This window comes from Lygodium microphyllum, chromosome 16 (assembly GCF_053477565.2).
Source record: "Lygodium microphyllum isolate KBCC chromosome 16, Lygodium_microphyllum_v1.1.10, whole genome shotgun sequence".
NCBI lineage: Eukaryota > Viridiplantae > Streptophyta > Polypodiopsida > Schizaeales > Lygodiaceae > Lygodium > Lygodium microphyllum.
The window spans coordinates 58,513,521-58,533,281 of record NC_141150.1 but is presented as its reverse complement, the minus strand read 5'-3'; the positions used below and the strand labels follow the sequence as shown (position 1 = coordinate 58,533,281).

General features: G+C 41.6%; 2 protein-coding genes across 7 annotated transcripts in view; both read left to right on the top strand.

Moving 5' to 3' along the window:
• Window positions 1–422: 422 nt before the first annotated feature.
• Window positions 423–19,761, top strand: part of LOC148022877 (transferases, transferring acyl groups) — a 169,687-nt gene continuing 150,348 nt past the window's right edge. For all 6 annotated transcript variants that reach the window (XM_087695811.1, XM_087695816.1, XM_087695815.1 and 3 more), the window contains exons 1-2: window positions 423–555; window positions 644–723. The gene's annotated coding sequence lies outside the window, so the exon portion shown is untranslated. The remainder of the gene's footprint in view (window positions 556–643; window positions 724–19,761) is intronic.
• LOC148022878 (trihelix transcription factor ASIL2-like) lies at window positions 1,955–9,686 on the top strand. Its single transcript, XM_087695269.1, has 3 exons — window positions 1,955–2,041; window positions 2,124–2,194; window positions 2,282–9,686. Exons 1-3 carry the CDS (start codon window positions 1,955–1,957, stop codon window positions 2,670–2,672), a joined length of 549 nt encoding a protein of 182 aa, XP_087551395.1. The 3' UTR covers window positions 2,673–9,686.

The window sequence follows — 19,761 nt, the reverse complement described above, 5'->3', positions numbered from 1 at the left end:
AACAAGACATAAGCTCCAACATTATGCCTACTTCTAATAGTGGAAATTTTTAAAGTAAAAGGTGTATCCCCGGTCCATTTTTGGGCCCACAATAACTCGAGGCTACATTAGTCCTCTCTTTGTGACCAATTACTATCGCCAATGACGATATGTCAAAGTGGTAATATCTTTGATCTTTGGCTTCCAGGGAGAACCTTTGATATCTCGCGCACATGACCGTCATGTGATGGTCAACTGTGGTTGCAATAACCCCTACAACTGTGGTTGCAATACGCCTACGTGGCTCGGATATTCTCGGGCATCTCCGTCCACCATGCCTCTATCCCATTACGAGGGGGAGGCCCGTGTTGTACCATGCAAGTGGCAATTTCACCTGGCTGCGTCGCCACGTGTCAACGCCCCCATGTGTAGTTGTAAAAAGTGGTTTCGTTCATTCCTCCGCCTCTCTTCCCGCCGCTCCGAGAGCAGCGAGGCCGCTGCGCGCTTCCATGCGATCAGATATGATAAGAGGCTCGTCGTCCGCTATCATCGCCCTTGCCTGCTCGTCAACAACAGGTACGATCTCCCTCCCTCCCTCTCTCTCCTCTCTCTCTCACATGCACGCAATCGTTGGGTGCGATCTCTCTGTCTCTCTCTCGTGCAGGACTTTGCACCATCAGGACTCTGCGTTTGCTGTGAGTTGCTTTTGAAAAACGTCTTGCGTGTCCTCGTCTCAATCAATAGGTATGCTCTCTCTCTCTCTCTCTCTCTCTCTCTCTCTCTGTCTCTCTCTCTGTGACTAGACGTTTATGTGCGTCTGTTTTGAGGACTCGGCTGCACACACTCTCAAGTTTCCAGCACTCTATCATGAATCAGGGAGTGGCTACTTTACTTTAAGGGGCAGACAGGTATGCGCCATCTTCTATAACGCCAGCCAGCTTATCAACGCTGCAGAGGGAGCTCAGTCTAAATTTGGAGGGAGCTTCTGAAGGGAGGCCGGGGAGACGCCATTTGGAGGGAGCGGGGATGACCGAGCCAGGCGGGAAGGAAGAAACTGCAGCTGCCAACCTGCAGGCTAAGTGTGATAAATCACAGTCGAGTGAGGGATAAGGGTGGTCGTGTGCTATCGGATCTTCATGGGGCTACCATAGGGCAGGAAAAAGTGTGTTCACTCACTGCGGGAGACAATCTGGGCTTAATTGGAAGAAGCTGAAGGGGAATAAGAAAATGAGAGAGAGAGAGAGAGAGAGAGAGAGAGAGAGAGAGAGAGAGAGAGAGAGAGTGTGTGTGTGTGGGTTGGTACTATGCAGTAAGCTGATGATGCAGGTAGGAGAACAAGTGAGAATCGCGAGGGTGGGGATGGTTGCTATATGTAGAGAGAGATGATGATGGGTTGATGTATTGACATCTTCTACATCATGCCTCATGTGTGAACTATATCTGTGGGTCTTGGATTGCTCATCGCTTTCCTCTTCTGCAGATTTTTGTGGCAGCAGCATCTCGCTGAAATTGTGGTGCACCTCTGTGGAGTTGTGCTAACTATCTTCATGCAAAGCAAAGAGCTTGATCTGTTGCATCATCATTGAAACGATGACTTTATTTGCTTCGGCTCTTCTTGTAGGATTGCTCAGAAATGGAAGGACAAAACCCTTTCTTTTGTCCCCATGCCTTTGTTCCGTTTCACCCCCCACTTCCTATGACGTCTAGACTGCTCCTTGGTGCAAGCATGTCAAATGGTATGATAAGGAATGGGACCCAATTGTCTAGCTCATGCTTTGGCAATGATATTGCGGAGAGCACCTAGGCATCCTCTAGCGGAGTGTTGCAATTTGGTTCGACCTTCTAGACCCTGATGCATGAGGCACTATTAGAGCAGCCTCCTTCTTCCCCTTCTTCGGTGCATCTCATGGGTGGTGCAAGCCCCTCCATCGCCCAAAGCGCACTCTCACCCTTACCATCAAGCCCCATGCAATCCATGGCGTTACAAGCTCCCACTAATAGTGCTGTGGAAGCGACCCCTCCTGTTCCCATAGATGGTGCAACGCAAGTGGCAACAACTAAGGCAAGTATTGCTCGAAGGAGAAAAATCAAAGGAATTTGAACACAACCCTTGTGGAGGTGCTGTTTGATCTGACGAGAACAAGTGGTTTTCCCTTAATAGGGGTAACTTCAAGGCTAAACACTGGGTAGACCTTGCACGAGACCTCAATTCGAGGTGCATTTCCATATCTTCTTCTTGTATTGTTGTTTTTCTTACATCATAATGGACCCTACTAGAGTATGTGTGATGTTCGCATGGTAGGTGTGACGCAGAATTCTCAGATAGTCAATGCAAATACAAGTGGGAAAACCTAAAGAAAACATTTATGAAAGAAAAGCAAAAAGAGACACAGTCGAGAGCGGAGCCTTCCAGGTGGGAGTTCTTCAACAGGATGGAAGAACTTCTTGGAGGCACGCCGAAGGTGAGAGGTTTGAATGATGGCTTCTCGGGCCAAGACTACATCCCTCTTGAAGTGGTTTCTCTTACTGTGGATGAGGACAATGTACAAGGAGATGAAGATGCTACTGTGCCTTCCCCTCCAGTTGAGGGCGTTGATGAGGACCATGACACACCAATGGCAGACAACAACAACAATGAGCCAGTTTTGGGGCCAATTGTCACACACATGGTAAGGGGCCAAAAGACAAAGTAGCGGAAGATGGCACTGGCGTTGGATGGTTTGGGAATTTCCATGGAGTGTTTTGTTGGTGCTTTGGCATTGGCTTTGGAGCAAGCTTCGTTTCGACGAATTGAATTGGAGGAGAAAAGGTTGGAGATGTAGCTTAGGATGGCAGAATTCATGGCTCCTCGTCATCCATCCACATCAAGTGATCAACATAAGTAGATAGAGGACACACCTTAGGGTGGAAATAAGCACACCTGTTGTGCAACCTATTTGTGTTTCTCAGACTTAGTCTTTATCACTTCATTGTGCCTTACTGAATTGAAAGATGGTATTTGTAGATGTTGAATTGATTAAACGTTTGCTAACTGTACGTGATTGCTAGTATCATTATTCATTACCTTGAGTGTTTGTTGTATCGATCCTGAATGAATGTAGAGATGATCATAAGCAAAGCCAGTTATGGAATTACGACAATCAAGTTGCACCATGAGAAAAAAAAATGAAAGTAGTTGCACTTCTACTATTGCATAAAGAAAGAATGCAATAGCAACAACTGCTTCAAAATGTAGGTTGGAACAATAAATGCGAGGATGTTAAAATTGTTGTATTGTAAGGCCATGCCAGGATTCAAGATATTTGCATGCACTAGGTCCACTCTTGGTACATAGCTTGCCGCAAGGCTTGACCTTGAGCACGCTCAGACCTTGCGACATTGCACACAAAACCGCCATCTTTCAAATGAGGATCGAAGTCATCCTCTTGATGCTCATCTCGCATGTCGTTTATAAGAAGATTGTGAAGAATGCAATAAGCAACAATGTACTTGGGGACACAATTAAGCATTCCAAATACATGTTCAATTCGCACTCATCCCTTTGACAAGTGGTGATTGAATTGTTTCCAATCTCCACCAACGGCTGGAGGGTGTCTCTCCCTAAAGGGATTGATGAGGTGTATACATGCTCCATACCTAGAATCAGCCAAGAGGTAAGGGCGCATGAGAACACCATGAAGTAGCATGGTTGGCTCTTGCAAGACTTCATTGTTTTTGAAACACTTGCAAATAGTTGATGCTTTCCAATGCGCCGCGTCGTTGGTACCACTAGGAGCCAATACACAAACATCCCATATGCGCTTCTGCGCATCACAAATGGCCCGTAAAAGAATAGAATGGAAATGATGTCTGCACCAATATTGTGCCGGTATGTCCTCTATGTTAGGCTTCTTGGCAAGTTTGATGTGTGAGCCATCAATAGCACCACAAATGTTGGGTAGCAATGTGAGTGTCTGGAAGTTTGCAATGATTCTCCGCAATTGTGCCCTAGATGGAATGGAGGTGATGCTTGCCCGAAGCTTTGTGGCAAGAATATCGACCACAATGTGACAATATTTGTGCACTGTGGATTCATCCATGCCAAAGGTATCAATAATATGATGTGTGGAGTTGTTGTACGCAAGCCGAAGAAGTGCACAGTAGAGGGTATGCTCTGGTTTGATTGGTGTGCGAATATAATCTCCTTCGCCTTGTCTTGGCCAGTGAAGCTGCAGGAGTTGTAGAAGCATTTGGAAGGAGGCATAATCAAATCTAAATCGCTTGCAAAAGAGTTGGTTGTGTGCATCCAATTCATGGATCCAAACAGATTGTTGAACCTCAAGCCAAAATATGTGTTGTTTTGGGAAGACCCACTAGTTTCGAAAATATGCTGTTGATTGATGCACAACTCTTGTAACTGTTGGGAACAAGACAAACAAGCATCAATATATGCAAAGCAAGAATGTGAAAGGTGCGGAGGTGTCCTTGGCTTCAAATGTGTTTAGGAATGCGAGCATTTGGTACATATCGAGGGATTGATCCATGTGTATGATTGCCTTGGACGGTTTGCTTAATGGCAAGAGGAATGCAAAGGGAGAGGGAATTGAGGTGGGCCTTTGGATGAAAAATGATTTGATGCAAAATAAGAGTATACCGTGGAGAATTGGATTCTTATAGGGACAATGACAGGAGAGGGGGGAATAGTTGCCAGCGTCGAGCAGAATAGTGGTTGGTCTTTCGAGGAGGAGGAAAGCCTGTGTGTGGATGGGACTAGATTGGCAAGCGTTGCTATAGAGGAAGAGGTGTAACGCAGCTATGCAACGCTACAACTCTTGGCTTGCAAAACCAACTTTTTGTAAATGTTTTCTGTTAGTACAATTGAGGTGGATACGATAATATTTGAAATAAGCTTGGTGCACTACAATGCAAGAATTTGGCACAGTATAATAAGAAGTTTTGGGATGCCTTGTTGCTAGTAACTTTTTATCATCCAGTGTCTCTTCATGATCAAGCAAAAAAGTATGTATATGGGTTGCCTAAAGGAATAAGAAATTTTTACTTTAAATCCATCATATCTAGCATGTTTCAACTCATGGAAACAACTAGTCATTTGTGAAACGTGGAACCAGACTGACGAAGAGCCGAATCACTTAGTGAAAACGTTTGATGATCTTGAAAACAGTGGCACGAGACCTTCGTTTCTCCTCCCAACCTTGCCTAGATAGTTGCTGGCACCTCCTTTCTCGTTTCCTCTGCCAGTCGTTCACTTCAGGTTAGTCCTACTATTCTCGGACTCTCTAACTCTCTAGGCTCCCCTAGACCCCGTTCGGGTGTCCAAGGCCCCCGGACGGTCATCCCTCGCGCCTGTTTCCCATAATTTACCTTATTAATGTAACATTTCCTTCCCCTTAAGAATCGGTTTCGTCCTCGAAAACGATACTTGGAAGGTCCAACTGTAAATTGGGAAACCTTTTCCTTAGGGTACTTACTCGCTCCCATGTTGAGCTTTCTTCTGAATAATCTTTCCACTTAACCAAACATTCTTGATAAATAATATTCCTTGTTCGTCTGTTACAAACATTTAATATTCTTTCTGGTTCATGTTGATTAGATTGGTCATCTAATAGCTCCTCAAGTTTATCATTTAAGATTAGATTATCCAAATCACCCAGCTTCTTCCTTAGCTTATTTACATGAAAAACTGGATGTATTTTACTACTAGCAGGTAGTTGGAGCTTGTAAGCTTGTTCTCCCACCTTTTTAAGTATTGTGAAAGGACCACAATACCTGGGTGAAAGCTTTGGACATCGTCCCGTTTTCATGGTTTTAGTTTGTTTAGGCACCTTAAGATAGACCAATTCTCCTTCTTCAAAGGAGATGTCTCTTCGGTGAGGATCTGCATAAGCTCTAGCTCGATTTTGAGCGTTCTTAATATTTTCTTGAGTAAATTTTAACATACTATTCATATCCTTCAAAAAATCCTTGGCTGCCTGAACCTTTTCCTTATGCAGTCCCATTGCATGAGGAGCTCTGGGTTGAAACCTATACATTAACATAAATGGACTATATCCAGTGGAAGAGTGCTTGGCACTATTATATGCAAACTCTGCTATCGGTAGATACTCTTCCCAATTAGTTTGCCTTTTACTTACATATGCCTTGAGCATATCTTCAAGGATTTGGTTAGCCCTTTCAGTTTGCCCATCAGTTTGCGGGTGGTCCGCCGTACTTATGCTAATTTTAGTATCCAACTTCCTAAATACCGCACGCCAAAATTGGCTATCAAATTTTCTATCCCGATCAGAAACTATATTTGCTGGAAGGCCATACAATCGGTATATGTTCTCTACAAACAATCTAGCCAATTCTGGTGTTTTAACATCAGTTGAAGTTGGAATAAATCTAGCCATTTTGGTTAACCTATCCACAATCACCCACACAGAGTCGTGCCCCCTCTGTGTTCTGGGTAATGCAACAATAAAGTCCATGGAGATACTCTCCCATTTTCCCGAATGAATCTCTAATGGGTGGAGAAGTCCTCCCATTTTCAATCTTTTAGCTTTATTAACTTGGCATTTATTACATTTGACCACATAGTCAAGGACGTCCTTATTCATTCCAGGCCAATAGAACTGCCTTTTAATAAGACTATAAGTCTTATTAACTTGTGGATGTCCACCATTATCAATGGTAAAATTCTTCCACTTGAATCCCATTTGAGCAACCCCTGATGCTCCATTTCTTTGTTGAACATCCATTTGGATCCCCATTTTCTATTGCTTTCCATATGTTGGAATATGCTAGATCAACCTGGCATTTCCCTTTTAAGGATTCAAGTAAATTAGAAGTGAACTGAATAAAACTCAATTCATTTATGATGGGCATTTTGCTGAGTGCATCAGCCACTATATTATACTTTCCTTTTCTATACCTTATCTCATAGTCGAACTCTTGGAGGAGTTCGGTCCATCTGGCTTTACGCCCTTATAGATCCGGTTGGTCATTAAGCCACTTAATGCTTTCATGATCCGACAGGATCAAAAGTTTGGCACTGTACAGATAGTGTCTCCATTTCTTCATTGCATGTACTATTGCATACAACTCCCTCTCATAAACAGAATAATTCTGTTTTGCATGGTCTAATTTCTTGCTTTCAAAAGCAACTGGTCGACCTTCTTGTAATAAGACTGCGCCTATCGCTTTATCACTAGCATCAGCTTCAACCACAAATGGTTTATTGGGATCCACAATTAATAGTATTGGAGCTGTAGCAATAGCTACTTTAAGTTTTTGAAAACTTACATTTTGGTCTATTCCCCAATTAAAACTCTTGAAACGTGGAACCAGACTGACGAAGAGCCAAATCACTCAGTGAAAACGCCTGACGATCTTGAAAACAGTGGCACGAGACCTTGGTTTCTCCTCCCAACCTCTCCTAGATAGTTGCTGGCACCTCCCTTCTCGTTTCCTCTGCCAGCCGTCCACTTCAGGTGAGTCCTACTATTCTCGGACTCTCTAACTTTCTAGGCTCCCCTAGCCGTTTGGGTGCCCAAGGCCCCCGGACGGTCATCCCTCGCGCTCGTTTCCCATAATTTACCTTATTAATGTAACAATTTGTGTTTCCAAATCACAGATGGAAAAACTTCTTTGGGTTGAGAAAAATGATAGATTTGAAAATCAGGTTGAAAAGAAGCCAAAATAGGAAGGAAAGGGCTGGAAAATAGTGGTACAATGTAAGAAATCAAGAATTGCAAATAAATGCTTCTCTTATTAATAGGAGGGTCACATGGCTAAGGAATGTTCTAATAGGTAGCAAGCTGGAAAATCAAAAAATTAGGGAGATCTCAAGGGAAAGAAGCCCAAAACGTTCATTGATTTGGTGCTTGATATTGTTAATGATTAGCCTAATGATGATGCTATTGAGTTATGTAGAGCATGGGGCAAAATTAGAGATCAGCATGCATTAATATTCTTTGTTAATGGGGCATGAGCCAACTTTTATCTCCACGGATATGGTAGCTTGTCTAGGCATTAGAAACATGCCTCCAACTCTACTTCCTTTTACAATCGACTTGCACTTATGATGAAAGTCTTCAATAAAATAATTATTTGTATGAAATTTAACCTACAATCCTCGCTTTACCATTTGACCAACAAATACCAAATTTTTTGTAACGGATGGCACATGTAAAACATGTGTCAAACACTTTGTCAGATGTAGCCAACTCTATTTCCTTTTACAATCAACCTACACTTATTAATAAAGTCTTCAACAAAATAGCCATTTTCATTAAATTTGACCCCTTGTAATCCTTGCTCTACGATTTGACCAATTGACATAAAATTCTGTGTTCATACTGAAATTTGATCTTATTTTTGTCAAGGTTACCATGTGTAGCATATTTCAACAAATTTGCCTCATTAAATACTACATCTCGGCTGTGTACTATCTTCGTGCCGTGAGAAAGCCAAACTCTATAACCCATCTCTTACTCATCTCCATATTCCATGAAAATGCCCTTGATGGATTTTGCATTGCTTGAGAGTTGTGATATCTTGCTTGGTATTCCTTGGTGCCATCTTATGCATGTAGTGATTGACTCATGTTAAAGTGATCATTATTTAACATAAGAGCAAGGCCCATACCTTGGATGTATTCGGATTTCAATATTTAAAAAGTCAAAAGAAAAGATGACTTCAAATTCTATACTTGTGTTGCTTGATCTAACAAAGTCCTTTGTTATTCAGTGTGATGCATGTGGGAACAACATAGGGGTTGTTTTAATGCAGGATGGTCAAGTTGTGGTATATGAGAGTCATATTCTCCATGGTGCAAAGAGGAATTCGTAGATTTATTGGAAGAGTTGCTTGTTGTAATTCATGTACTCTCGATATGGAAATACTATCCCTTAGGGGCTGATTTTATAATGTAGATGGACCCTTAGACATTGCGCTACTTTTTGACTTCTACTAAGTTGTTTGAGAAGCACATGAGATGGACCAACTTCTTCTCTATGTTTCACTTTCAAATTGTGCATTTAGATGGGAAAAAGAATGTGGTGGTTGATTCATTGGCACATAAGCTTTAGATTTCGACTGTCACTATGGTATATCACATTGAGTTGGACACCATGAAAGATCAGTATGCTATTGATTCGGATTTTGCAAATGCATATGATCAGCTTTGCAATGGCCAAAGGCATAAGCACTTTGTGCTTAGAAATAGTGTTCTAATGATGCACAGGTGGCTATGTGTCACAAAGTAGTGGGGGCCTAAGGTGATCATTGAGAGCCACGCTCCTTATTCAAGGCATAAAGGTATCGATGCTACATTTTACGCAGTGGACATTGTAAAATATTACACAGCGCAGCGAACAGAATCTGAGAAAGAGATAGAGAGTACACAACAGATAAGAGGAGAATCAGTAAATTCTTTAACTCCAAACAACTGATACAAAGATGGCTCTGTCCACCCGTGCGCTTCCACTGTGTGAAGCTTAGATGGCGATCTAGACAGAAGATAGGTGAAGAGCTTAAGGCTAGCTGGAACAACAACTCTGACTGGGTGAAAGATGAGTGAATGATGGCTGCGAAGGGGTTTAGCTTTTATAGCCCGTGAAGGTCGTTAGGTCGGCCTGCTGACCGACCTACCATATGAGCCTCTACTAGTCGGCCAAGGAATATAGGGAATATTCCCTTTACCATCAGGCCGGCGGCGTTGCCCCCGGACCCCCGCCAGGGGGGCCACTGGCCCCCCTGGGACCCCCCAGCCAGGGGCCGCTTCCGCGGCCCCCGGACCCCACAATAGGGGCCCCTTTTAACTCCCTTATACCGCAACTCGATGCAATGCGCCTCGAGTTGCTACCAGCTTAACCACTCCGTCTAATCCAAAGATTAGACCCACAACAGTCACCTTTTTTGCCATCCGGTCACATAGACCTCATCTGATATACAAGTCAGGACTCAACCAATGTCCGGGCTCACATTTGGCTTCTCCTCATAATGGGGGCCTTACAACTTTGAGCACCACGGATCATTGGTAGCACCTAATGAGGGTGGGGCATTGATCATATCTAACACATTTCTTTTATTAGTCTTCTTTGAGACACAGTAATGAGTAGTTTATTAGGACATGCATTGTATGTCAAAAAGTGGAATAGGATAGGCAAAAGATGCCAAGTTTCTTGCAGCTCTTGCCTATTCCTGATAGGCCTTGATAGAGCATTACCATGGGCTTTATCTTTGAGCTTTGTGGGATACCTATGAAAATCAATGGAAAATGGATCATTATTTGCAAGTTCAGTAAGCGAGTCCATTTCATTCCAATGAGGAAGAAGTTAAAAGACTGATCATATGGCATACTTATTTTTGCAACATGTGTTTAAATATCATGATATATTAGAGTCGATTATTAGTGATTGAGATTCCTTGGATGATTAGTTTGTTTTGGTAGGGGTTGCTTGAAAACATGGGTATTATGCTGAAATTTTCTTGGTCCTTCCATGTGCAAATAGATGATTGGTCAGAAGAGGCGAATTCTGTAGTGCTTAATCTCTTGAGATGCTATGTTTTTGAGCATAAGTCATAGTAGGGGCTGTATTTGCCTTTGGTAGAGTTTGCATATAATAATACAGTGCATAGTTCCATTGCTAAAGCTTTGTTTGAAGTCGTGGAGGGTGGCAAGAAAGTGCTCCCTATTTTGTACACAAAGGATAAGATCTTTGAGGCTAATCATTATGTGGAATACATGGATGTAGCCTATGAAAAGGTTAAGTATGCTCTTCAGAGGTCTCAAGAGAAGCAAAAGAAGGTAGCTAATCGCCATAGACATACTTTGTAGTCTGTAGAGGATAATTTTGTGCTACTGCGTTTTGAAAAGGCAAGGTTGAAACAAATGAGAGATAGAGAGATTGTATCCCCCGAGTATAAGATATTATGGGCCCTTTAGGTGTTGGAGAGGATCAATGATGTTGCTTGTAGGCTGAAATTGCTTCCACATTGGCAGATACACAATGCATTTCATGTGAGCTTGTTAAAGCCTTTTCATAGTGATATGGATATATCTATTGAAATTCAGCCAGAGGTTGAGGAGCTAGATGAGATATTGGTATCCGAGTAGATTTTGGCACATAAAGAAAGAAAGATTAGAGGTAAAGTTTCCAGAAGATAATTGAAGTTGTAGAATGATTCACTAATGGATGCTAAGTGGGTAGAAAAGGATGACTTAGTAGACCATCCTCAATTATTGTAATTTTACCTGGAGGCTTTTCAGTTAGAGCTGGCTTTAGATAAGGCTCAATTAGGTTCAACAGAGTAAAGGTCCAGAGTATTGATTGACGCTCAAGGGGGAGGTAGCACTTGCACTCCTCTAGTGATGGAAAACTCTCAAATATAGCGGATCTTGGATGTATTCACCATGCATCCAAGGTACTGTGTTGATAGTATGTCTGCCATGAGGTAACTATTCAATGTACTAGTCGTTGTAGTTTGGTACGATTTTCATTGTAGCTCTAAAACTATACAATTGCATTAATATGCGTAAGTTTGCATCAATGTATGATCATTGTAGCTCTAAAACTATACAATTGCATTAATGTACTAGTCGTTGTAGTTTGGTACGATTTTCATTGTAGCTCTAAAACTATACAATTGCATTAATATGCGTAAGTTTGCATCAATGTATGATCATTGGATGCTGGTTTTCAATGGAATATTGTTAATTAGTGGTATTCAACCGGCTTTGTGGATAGCAATATGTTTATGAATACCATTGATAATTCAGCCATGCTTTATGCTCAGTTTGAACCTTGCTATAGTCTTATATTATAGTTATGCTGGCTGGAAATTTTCAGCAAGTGTTTGGCATTAGCATGGTTAAGCAACAATGGCCAATGTTGTTTGGACTATGATGCCTTTCAGGAAATTTCAATGCAATATGTTTTGCTTTGGCTCATTGCAGTGCAATTGAGATTGATTGTAAGGATTTCAAGGGGGAGTTCTTGTCATGAGGACGTGTAACCAGCCTTCCTTCCGCGGACTGGTGGTAGTTCCCTGATTACAACTTAATTACAGCAGCATACAATTAATGCAAATCTGAAAATACAAATTTACTTACTGATCTTGGACAATGCATACCTGATTGGCTCCAAAATTGGCGCCCCTTTCGATATTTCTTTGGCTTTATTGGAGAAGAAGTTGATTTACAATGGGATTCTCCCGATCCCCTTCGCAATCCAAACTCCCCTTGGTATCCAAAGTGACTGGCAAGTCTTCAATCTATTTTATCCCTTGATCCAGACACTTAATTAGCCTTCACCCGCTTCATGGACGATGGAAATATCCCAAATTCAATGGTTGGCAAGTCCTCCACCTAAATTTAGCTGAAAATCACCTTCAGCCTTGAAAAATCCAAGTCTTGGAGCTTCCAATTTTTGGTACGCTTCCCCAGGTTGCTACTGAACCCAAATTTCTACTGTAAATTAGGGTTTATAGCAGAGAAATTTGTAATTTCTCAGTCTCCAAGGGTCCAAATGCTGAGATCGTTGGAGCAAGGCCGTGAAATGGTTGGGAGATGAGAGAGAAAGCTGTAGAGAGAGAGAATTCAGAGTTTTGTCGCGAAGAATGATTGAAAATCAATCAAATGCAGCTGTTGTCCTGCCACAACAGCATGTAGATGCAAAGAACTGAAGAAAATCAGTCATTTACTGCTGCTATCCTGTCTCAACAGCCTGTAGATGCTGTCACCTGCTGTTGATTGGCCTTCTTTTGCCCCTAGTTGCCTCAGAATGTCCTCCAATGGTTGCAAATGAGACCAGTAGCCTCTCCTCCCTCTCTTTTGCAGGCTGAATTTATAAAAGTGCCTCTCTCCAGCCTCTAAAGACGTTTTTCAGTCTTGCACGAGCATTTTTGACAAGTGACAGCCTTCCCAAATGGTTTTTCGAGCATTTTTCATAATTAAATATTAAATTTTAATATTTTAATATTGAAAATTAATCTAATAATTATTTCAGTGTCTTGAAAAATAATCTGATTGGTTAGGCAACTTTCATTCTCTCGTGTCTCTGCGTCATCTTTGACCATCAGATTGGCATTAGGTATCATTAAATGCCACTTCTCTAGTGTCACCAACTGACACTTATAGCCAAATGGATAACCTAGGCCAACAATTGGTACTAGATACTACCAAGTATATGTGCAACATAACTTATAGCAACTTTTGTCTTTGACATCCCGTGATTTCCTAGAGTCCTGAGATCCCAGTTACACTTCACATGTGCAACATTTACTTAACAATGCGATTAAAAATTAATCCACATGTTAAGTGAGATTTCAAAAATACATGTCCTCATGACAACATGTGAATTTTGGATGCTTTATTTAGCATTTGATTAGAGAGTTAATCAAATGTGCAAATGTGACTTGCATGTGATGTGCAAATTAGTTATTTCACAATGTGGGACCTAGAACCTTGAGATATCAGCTGGTGTTAAAGGCAACAGTTGTAAAAAGTTATACTTGATAGGTATAAGGTAGTATCTATTGTTAGAATTTGGCCTAGAATATTCAATTAGCCATAAGTGTCACTGTGGTGACATTAGGCAATTGGCATTAATTGATTAATTAATACCAGTTCTAAGACTAATGAGTGCTCAAGATTACTTGGATGATAAATTGGCCTAACTACTTTAATCGTTGATCGCTTAGATTATTTTTTGAGCTATAAATAGTTATTAAATTACTCTTTAAAATTACTATTTTAAAATTAATTTAATAAAGTTGGATAATGCTGAAAATTAGATTTGGAAGGCTGCCATTTGGCCAAACTTGCCCATACAAGTGAGGAAAAGCTGGTGGGAGGTTGTAGGAAAAGGGGTGGGAGAAAGAGTCAATTCTGAGATGATTCAGTTGTGGAGAAGGCTATAGGAGCTGGTCACTGCCAGTTTTGGCCCTTTGGCAGCCACCAGGAGCACCATCAACTGCAACTAACCATAGCCCAAGGCCTTTGGACGGCAAGCGATAATTGAGCAAGGGAGTCAGGTAGCAACATCTTACCGTCAACATCTATAAATAGACAGGCTACCCATCATTCAATCTGATCCTTTTGTGCAGGTTTCTCACTCTATCGTGCAGATTTCAGCTATCAACCAACTACCATTTGCTATCCAACCATCACCGACTGTAGCCCATCACTATCCAGCCCTAGGCGGCCTATTTTCAGCAATGGTCTTGTTGTTTGGAGGTCTCCATTTGCCGCATAATCATAGCACTTGATCAGCCTGCGTTTTTAGCATCTAGTGCTAGGTGAGAGGCTGTTGCCATCTCTTCTACCAGGTGATTGCTGTAGTATCTGTGTTTTTGTTGTCCAACAGGCCATCTACATTAGCAAACATCTCTCTTTTTGTTGCCTCAGCTCCTTGACACTTTGGTGATCAGCATTTGGTGTTTTCTGCACTCCAATTGGTGGTCACAACACTTGGGATCCGTTTCAGGTGGACGTCATTATCTGATACTGCATTGCTCTGCCCTTGGGTATCTGTATAGTCTTACATTCATTTACAGCATTCATTCACTTTAGAGTTTCTTCTCTTTGTGTTTGAGTTTTGCATTTTGCGTTTTGCGTTTAGGGTTTGAGTTTTGAATGTCTTTGACTGAGTCTTTGTGCTTTAGTCTTGGTCGTACATGTTGTGTTTTCTTAGTGCAAACCCTAGCATATCTTCACAGTCACTAGCATTTATTATAGCAGTTTGGGTAGGCATGGCAAGGGGGATAGGTGCCCCATGGCTGCCAGGCAGCGATTGCAACATTTCTTGATTATTGTATTATTTTTTCAATCAGTTTGTTGCAGTTGACCAATTTCAGCCTGATCAACTAGCTGCATTTTATTTTATTATTTTAGGCTACTTACAACTAGTTTGCTCGGGGATCACATATTGGGATTTCTACAAGTGCAAGAGAGTGCTTCGACTAGTGATACTCCGATAGCCTGTTGTACAGATTCTTCTTCAGTCTTCAATATTCATACTTTGCAGTCTTTAGTATTCTTCTCTCTCTCTTTCTTCGTGTTCATGTCTTTACTTTTTAGTGTGATTATATGCTTCCACATTCACTGCACTTTGACATGGTATCCAAGTGGAGTTGGATTGATTGATCGTGGGTAGACTTGAAGAGGAGATTTCAGTGTGACACTAAAGCTGCTTTTCCAGTGTTCGATGGTGAATGGGAGAGTTGCCCATCGACAAAGGTTGAAGCAATCAGAGATGCACGGGAAAGTTAGGAAGCTTGCTGTTTTCTTTCCGAGTTTTACTGTAAAAAAGGAGAAAAGGTTGCGTTTTCAACCGTTTATAGTGGCTTTTGTTTTTTAATCACCTTCAACACTTAAGGTTTGTGAAGGAGGAGTAGAAGTAGCCCTAGTAGGTTGCCTTTTCGGAGTTAGAGGGGAACCACCCTTTCAGAAGTGGAGCAGCAATGGAAGGGTGAACATATGCTGTAATAAACTGTTGAAACACAAGACAAAAGAGAAAGGGAAAGAAAGAACATTGAAGAGCACAATATAGATGAGAACTCGGGAAATGGAATCCATATATCCAACACGAGACAGTCGCACATACAACAGTGAGTCATTGGCTGTGTGGGCACCGGCATTGGCTTCTCTCTCCATGGAGTCTCCGCACGTGTGATGGCAAATGATTGACTGAGTGAGGAGAAGCTTGAATATATAGGTTGAAAAAGGAGCATAAAATGCTGGTCAGTCAATCATAAATGCTACGAATGACCATAAAATGGCACAAATAAAAAATGCCTAAATATCCTAAATAATGTGCCAAGTCTCTGCATGCACAGATTCATGCATGAGCTGATATATCTGCTTAACACCCTCTCTCAGATCATGGGTGATCTAATACATACAATGGTACAATGAGAATGAATCATAAATCATACAACATAGAACCACCAAGTAGAACCATGGATACCCAAGGAGTGGGTTATCAAGCCACCACCAAGGTGCCTCGGAGAGAACGTGATGTCGATGTCGAATGTACCAACTCTTGAAAATAGAGAAGATCATAGCATATCTCTATGTTTGTCCCAGTCCCCTTATGTCAGCTCATGACCAGGAACCAATCCCGTGCTTTGTTAGAGCCCATCATGAACCTGGATGGCAATCCTGCTCCAGGATTTGAACTTGCCAGACTTTGGTCAATGCATCAAGGATGTCCCTTGTTGGATCGTGTGCATCTATATAGTTGTATAAATGAGGTGCGATTGCCCCATCTCACCACCCTCTCACACTCCCTTTCTGGCACTAGAGGCATGAGGATTGCCATTATCACCACCACTAGAAAGTAGCTGAGGAAGGGGTCATTAATCCCTTCCCACGATCCGAAGAAGCTGATCCTTTCCGCGCCTTGGACTTCTCCTTGGCCGGAGGATCAGAGTCTGAGGTAGATGATCACTCATTGGAGGAGTCCACATCACGCATCGTCTTCTTCTCCTTGTTCTTGGAAGCCACTAACTCTTTGCAGTCCTTCCGTAAATGACATTTCTTTCCACAATGGTAACATTGGGTCTTCGACTTCTTCTTCGAACTCCTCTATGAAGTTGCAAAAGCCTCACTAGAACCTGAGGAAAGCCTCCCCTATAACCGCAATGATGCCTCATGCTCAAGCAACATTGAGGTTATATGTGTAAAATTGATAGGAGTTGATGATGTCTGCGCCCTCAAAGCATTCACCACTCCATCGAACACCGAAGGAAGTTTGGAGAGCACGAGTCCGATAAGATGAGCCTTGGAAGGGTAGATTGCATTCGCCGAAGCTGGTCTTGGATCTAGGTCACATGAAGTAGAAAAGACTGGATTGCATCTTTGCCCTCAAACGTAATGTGTTGGAGCTATCGATAAAGAGTGATTGCCCTCATGATGGAAGGTGCTATGCATCAGTTGCAACTTCGTCCATATTTTAGAAGATGTATTGTAGGAGGTAACCATTGGTAAGACTTCTTTGGAAATACACTGAAGCAAGTTTGAGTAAGCACGTGCATCATCCAAATCCCATGTAAGATCCACTTCCTTATGGTTGTCTTCATCAAAATCAGCTGGAACATGAGAAGGTCATTGCGGACATGCAATAGCTTTGCAAACCACATACCATAACCGCTTATGGATAAACCAAGCTTTCATCATAGCACTCCATGTGAGATATTTAGGTCCATGTAACTTATCATCAGTGGATGTGCAAGGAGGAGCCATTTGTAAAGGATAAGAAGATAAGAAGAGAAAAGAAGGTATTTGGAGAGGGAACACAGCCAAACTACAAGTATAGACTGCAAAAAAATGAGTTCACATGCAGTATTCACAGGCTGATCACACAAAATCAACTGCAGAAAATGGAAAACAGCAAACAGACAATGGCAGATGTCAGAAAATGCTGTCGCCCAGCAGGAGTAGGCATTAAATGCTGAAATTGCTGCAATAAAATACAAAAGATGTAAAAACTTAGATTGAGGAGAAATTTAGGGCAGCAATGATGTCACCTGCAGGCTGAAAAAGGTTGCCAGCTGGAAACGCAGCCTTCTGGGCAAAAAAGTAGGCAGTTGGGGATGTAGGATAGGTTGAATAGTGGACAGCAGCTGTCGTTTGATCAGTAAGGAGGTAATCAGTCCTGAAATCAGCAAATCATAATAGAAATAGCATAGAACCTTAAATCTAATACCATGTCATAAGTGGAGTAGCAATGGAAGTGTGAACATATGCTGTAATAAACTGCTGAAACACAAGACAAAAGAGAAAGGGAAAGAAAGAACACAATACAGATGGTAACTCAGATGTATGTTCGGGAAATGAAATCCATATATCCAACACGAGAGAGTCGCATACAACAGTGAGTCATTGGTTGGGATCCGGCGGTGGCTCTTCTCTCCACGGAGTCTCCACACGTATGATGGTAGACGAGTAATCTTGAGTGAGGAGGAGCCTAAATACATAGGTTGAAAAAGGAGGAGCATAAAATGCTCGTTGGTCAGTCATAAATGCTACAAATGACCATAAAATGGCACAAAAGAAGCCTTTGCGTGCACAGACTCACACATGAGCTAACATATCTGCTAACATACCCTTGTTTTGTGCAGGTTATTTAGGGATCATGTTGTTCGAAATTGATGTAGAGTTCTGAGCGATTATGGACAACAAGGTCCTTGTTTTACCAATTCTTCCATAGGATCAAAAGCTAGATGGGGAGAACTATCACATTTGATGGGTGATGATGCTTGCCATCTTGGAGTCTTATGATTTGGCAGATCTCATGATGGAGGCTATCAACCATTCATCAGCATAGGATCTTTCTTCTTTGGAGAAAGCAAAGTTGATGAAGGTACAAGTACACTGGGACAAGTTGAATTCCTGCATTTGTTATTTGTTATTTCTTTCATGCACTCTAGCCGTGATAGCTTATATTGACTATCTTATCAATGATTGGAAGATTTGGCTTGAACTAGATTAGCTCTATAAAAGGATGATTGTCATGAAGAGGGTTTCTTTGGAGGTGCAAATGTAGACTTTGAATCCAAGCAAATGTGCTTTCATACGGAAGCATGTGAACAAGCTTTGATAACTATAGATATAGGTTTAGAATGTTGGCAAGCCGATCTCCTTCAAGGATATGGCGATTACTTTGTCATTGTAGTTGACCCCTAGGTTCAGTACATTCTACTTTGCTTTGATTGCTTCAGGGAGGACAGAGATCCTTAAATAGAAGAAACTGTTTCCCATGGTCTTGGATTTGGACCAATAGGGACAATTGAAGGGTACAAATTCCCAAAAATTTGAGGGTTTGACAGGTTAGGCTCCCAAAAGAAGGGAAAGCAAAAGTAGAAGAAGGATGACAATAATAAGAAAGACAAGGAGTTCGATTGCACATCTGAAACTAGCTTTCCTTCCGTGGATAGGTGGTAATTTCTTAATTACAACTTAGTTACAACAATTACATTTATTACAAAATTGAGAAATGCAAATTAACTTACAACCTTGGACAATGGACACCCTATTGGCCCTAAAATTGGTGCCCCTTTCGGTATTTATTTAACTTAATTGAATAAGAAGTTGATGTACATTGGGATTCTCCCAATCTCTTTCGGTATTTCAACTCCCCTTGCTGTCCAAAATGACCAACAAGTCTTCAATTTGATTTTTTCCTTGATTTAGGCAGTCAATTGGCCTTCATCCGCTTTGATGGAGATGGAAAATGCCCCAAATTCATTGATTTGCTGGTCTCTCCACTTGAATGTGACTAAAAATAGCTTCAGCCTTGTTGGAGCTTTCAATTTCTAGCACGTTTCTTGAGGCTGTTTGTAAACCCTAATTTTTGCTGCAGATTAGGGTTTACAGTGAAAAAATCTGAATTTTCTTAGTCTCTGGGGATCTCAATGCTGTAATATTCGGAGCAAGGCTATAGAAAGGTTGATAGATAAGAGAAAATGCTGAAGAGAGAAAATTCAAACTTTCTTTGCAAGGAATTGAAAAAAATTTGTTATTTACTGCTGCTGCTCTGTCTCAACAGCTTGTAGATGCATAGAATTGAAGAAAATCAGTCATTTACTACTGCTGTCCTGTCTCAATAGCTTGTAGATGCTGTCACCTGTTGTTGATTAGTCTTCTCCTACCCTTGGTTGCCTCAGAAGGTCTTCCAATGGTTGCAAATCAGACCGGCACTATCTCCTCCCTCTCTCTTGCAAGAAGGTGAATATACTAAAATGTCTCTCTCTAGCGTCTAAAGATGTTTTTTAGTCTTGTATGGGTGTTTTTAACAA